At 42.1% G+C, this 3,310-nt stretch overlaps 1 protein-coding gene across 1 annotated transcript in view; it reads right to left on the minus strand.

Moving 5' to 3' along the window:
• Positions 1–3,090, minus strand: part of LOC106811874 — a 5,381-nt gene extending 2,291 nt beyond the window's left edge. The window contains exons 1-3 of the mRNA XM_014815595.1: positions 2,866–3,090; positions 2,610–2,732; positions 1,592–1,691 (exon numbers count right to left, since the gene is read on the minus strand). Coding sequence (XP_014671081.1) covers positions 1,592–1,691; positions 2,610–2,732; positions 2,866–3,090 — 448 coding nt within the window. The remainder of the gene's footprint in view (positions 1–1,591; positions 1,692–2,609; positions 2,733–2,865) is intronic.
• Positions 3,091–3,310: the final 220 nt, after the last annotated feature.

Genomic DNA, 3,310 nt, shown 5'->3' on the forward strand with positions numbered 1-3,310 from the left:
ATAGAGAAACGCGAGCGCACGCGAAGAAAATCGAGAGAGAGAGAGAGAGAGAGAGAGAGAGAGAGAGAGAGAGATCGGGCGTCGGTTGAACGCAGATAGAGGTGAGAGAGACAGCAATCAGGGTTAGAAACAGTAGGAGAACATTGGTTTTTAGAGCGAGATGTCCATTTATTTATATATCTATCTATCTATCTATCTATATATATATCTATCTATCTATCTATCTATCTATCTATCTATCTATCTATCTATCTATTTATCGATCTATATATATATACATGTATTTCTCGCGCGCTCTCTCTCTTTCTTTCTGATTAACCAAACTGAGAGACAGTTGAGTCTAACGTCTAACCAGTCCTTCCTCAGCCTGCCTGTCGTCGTCTAGATCATCCTGATACGCATAAGTCGTTATAGCATAAGCAGTTATAGCATACCAGATCATTTCGGATCACTGAGTGTGCACATTTCCGGATGACGAACGGATTCCCTAAGTTCAAGAATTCGCTCTTTATTTTACTCCTTAACATGTCTTGATTGTTTTTCGGAAATCAAAATTTAATAATAGCTATGTAGGAACCGCATATTATAGTTATTCCAACTATTTTTCGCTGCCTCTTTTATTTATCTTATTAATACTTTGCTTTTCTATTTTTCGGTTCTTTTAAAAAAAATTACACCATTTACGGTCCCACGTTAGTATGTTGTCGACAAAAGTCATATAATTTATTTGTATCTTTGACTGGCCTTTTAACGTGCATCATATCGGATAAGAGCTTGTAATTGAAGCTTGAAATTGAGATTTGCGACGTGATATGCATTAATTCATTAAAACAGTAACAATAATATCGTCATATATATATATATATATATATCAAAAGTAGATAATAAGGAAATAATAGGGGGTTTCTTATTATCTATACTTCTGATATATAATAATATATAAACAGGAGTAAGTAAAACATTTTTTTTATCCCCATTGATATTAATTATGAATTCACTGTGAATTGCCTATGTCTTAAATATGCTTGTGCGTGTTCACAGGATTGCTGCGTTGTGGGTGCGATTTCATTTCCCCGCCATATATTTGCATATTGAGAGCGGATTGATGAGAAGCTGTTACATGGCTTTCGCACAGCCCTGTGTTAATTAAGCATTGCGCGCAAACACCGCACAGCTGGCTCCGATGAATTCAGTTTATTGTAATGACGAATTCTCTCTTAATATAATTTAGAGAAAGTATCTCATCTGAATGTGCCACTGTTCAATATTATGACAGTTCGTGAATACTGTGGCACCGAAACACATAACGTACGCACGCACTCATACGCTAATGTGCACTGCACGCACTAACGCACGAACGCACGAACGCACGAACGCGCGAACGCACGCACTAACGCACGAACGCACGAACGCCCGCACGCACGCCAACGCACACAAACCACACACACACACACACACACACACACACACACACACACACACACACACACACACACACACACACACACACACACACACACACACACACACACACACACACACACACACACACACACACACACACACATCCATGCGCGGCATGACCATCTACTCACCGCCGGCTTGCCGCGTCGTTTCACCGTGTGATCTTGCAGCTCTCGCATCTTGTCGCGCACGGCATTCTTCTCCATTTCGCTTGCGAAGAACGGACACTGCAATAAACATCGAGGAGCGTGCTAACCAAAATTCATCATCTTTAATTCTCCCGTCACGAATGCAACTAGTTCGCCTTACACTTAAAAGTTGTTTTCACGTCAATACTCGTCGAACGCTGCTGTTTACCGATAAAAAAAGTGATAAACACTTTTGTGTGGGACGTCAGCCAGTATCACCAAGGCATCCAGTCTTGATTTTTTGTATTCAATTTCAAATCTGGTCTTTCTAAGCGCAGGGTTAGTGACGCACAGTAGCGTTACAAAATGAATATTATTGCTCAAAATATCGTTCTCGTAAGATATATGTTAGCGAGATATGAACAATTAGTTCATGGTCGGAAAATCCGCGAAGTGTTGCGACCAAGGTATACAGCAACATTCAGTATCGGGCTATCTAATGCTTGGAGTGTAGTAACGTAATAAAATAATAATTTAATCGACCAGGATTTCCTAACGATAATCGTCCCTATGAAAATAAAATTGGTTCTCATAACATTTCAGTAGTATTCAGAAAATCAGATGTCTTGGAGTTGTTCTGACTAGTAGTCACCGTTATTGCCGAATATTCACGCATATTAGCACTTTCTAGTTACTAGCTTCAATGCTGTGCTGTTGTGTATGTACCAAATGGGGGTTGGATTTTTAAAATCACTTGACACAATTGCATTAGTCAAACAGATTTGAATCGAATTGACTTAAATTTAGTTGACTTCTATATGCTTGTGCGCGTATGCTTTTCTACCAAACTTTTTACGAAGTCGAATGCTAATCTTACGCCCAACGACAGTCGATCACACGACACTCGTACGAACGTCCTGGAATGGTTTGATTCGCGGTGAAAACGACTATGGTTTCGATCTAGCCTGTGAGTGAGCTGACATGACGGCGAGTTATGTCGCGTTGCTCTGTCCTTACCTCGGATCCGGGAACTCTGCCATGTTCGGATGCGGGACCATTTCCGGATGGGGGACCCACCCTCTTAAAGCGAGAGTGCGCCAGTAGCGAGTCGTCCGCCTCCACAGCTTCGCTCTCGTAGCCCTGACAGGAAACGAACGGAGAAAAATTAATTATATGTGCATACACACGCGCGCACATACCCAGCTTATATATACATATATATGTATATATATATATATTGTTGATGACGTGATGTTTAGATCAATAGGCCTACCTCAGTCTCTTCCTCTGCCGATCGTTTAACGAGCAGTGGTAGAACGGGCGGATACACGACCTCCTGCCTGCTAGCTACATTGGGCATCATGTCAGGACTGCTGTAGCTCTTCAGTGGCGGCAGGTAGAATGGGTCGTACTCCGGTTCCGGTTCCAATGTCTGACCACCGCAGCAATCTTCGTTCGCTGCAATGACCAGTAAAAGCAGTACGACCACGCGAGCCATGATCAAAGAGCTGACCGTTAAGCGCTGCTGTTATCACTGTGGTCGTTTTTCGTTGTTGTTGATGCTGTTGTTGTTTTCGCTGCTCCTGTTGCCGCTGTCGTTGTTTTCGTTTATTGCCGCGAGTGTTGCCAAATCATCGTCACCGTTCTATTGAGCTGTCTAAGAAAAGAGGAACTGCGCATCGCGGCTTTATATGTCATCAGCGAAGAGATATTCGACG

Source organism: Priapulus caudatus, unplaced genomic scaffold (assembly GCF_000485595.1).
Source record: "Priapulus caudatus unplaced genomic scaffold, Priapulus_caudatus-5.0.1 Scaffold585, whole genome shotgun sequence".
Taxonomy (NCBI): Eukaryota; Metazoa; Priapulida; class Priapulimorpha; order Priapulimorphida; family Priapulidae; genus Priapulus; species Priapulus caudatus.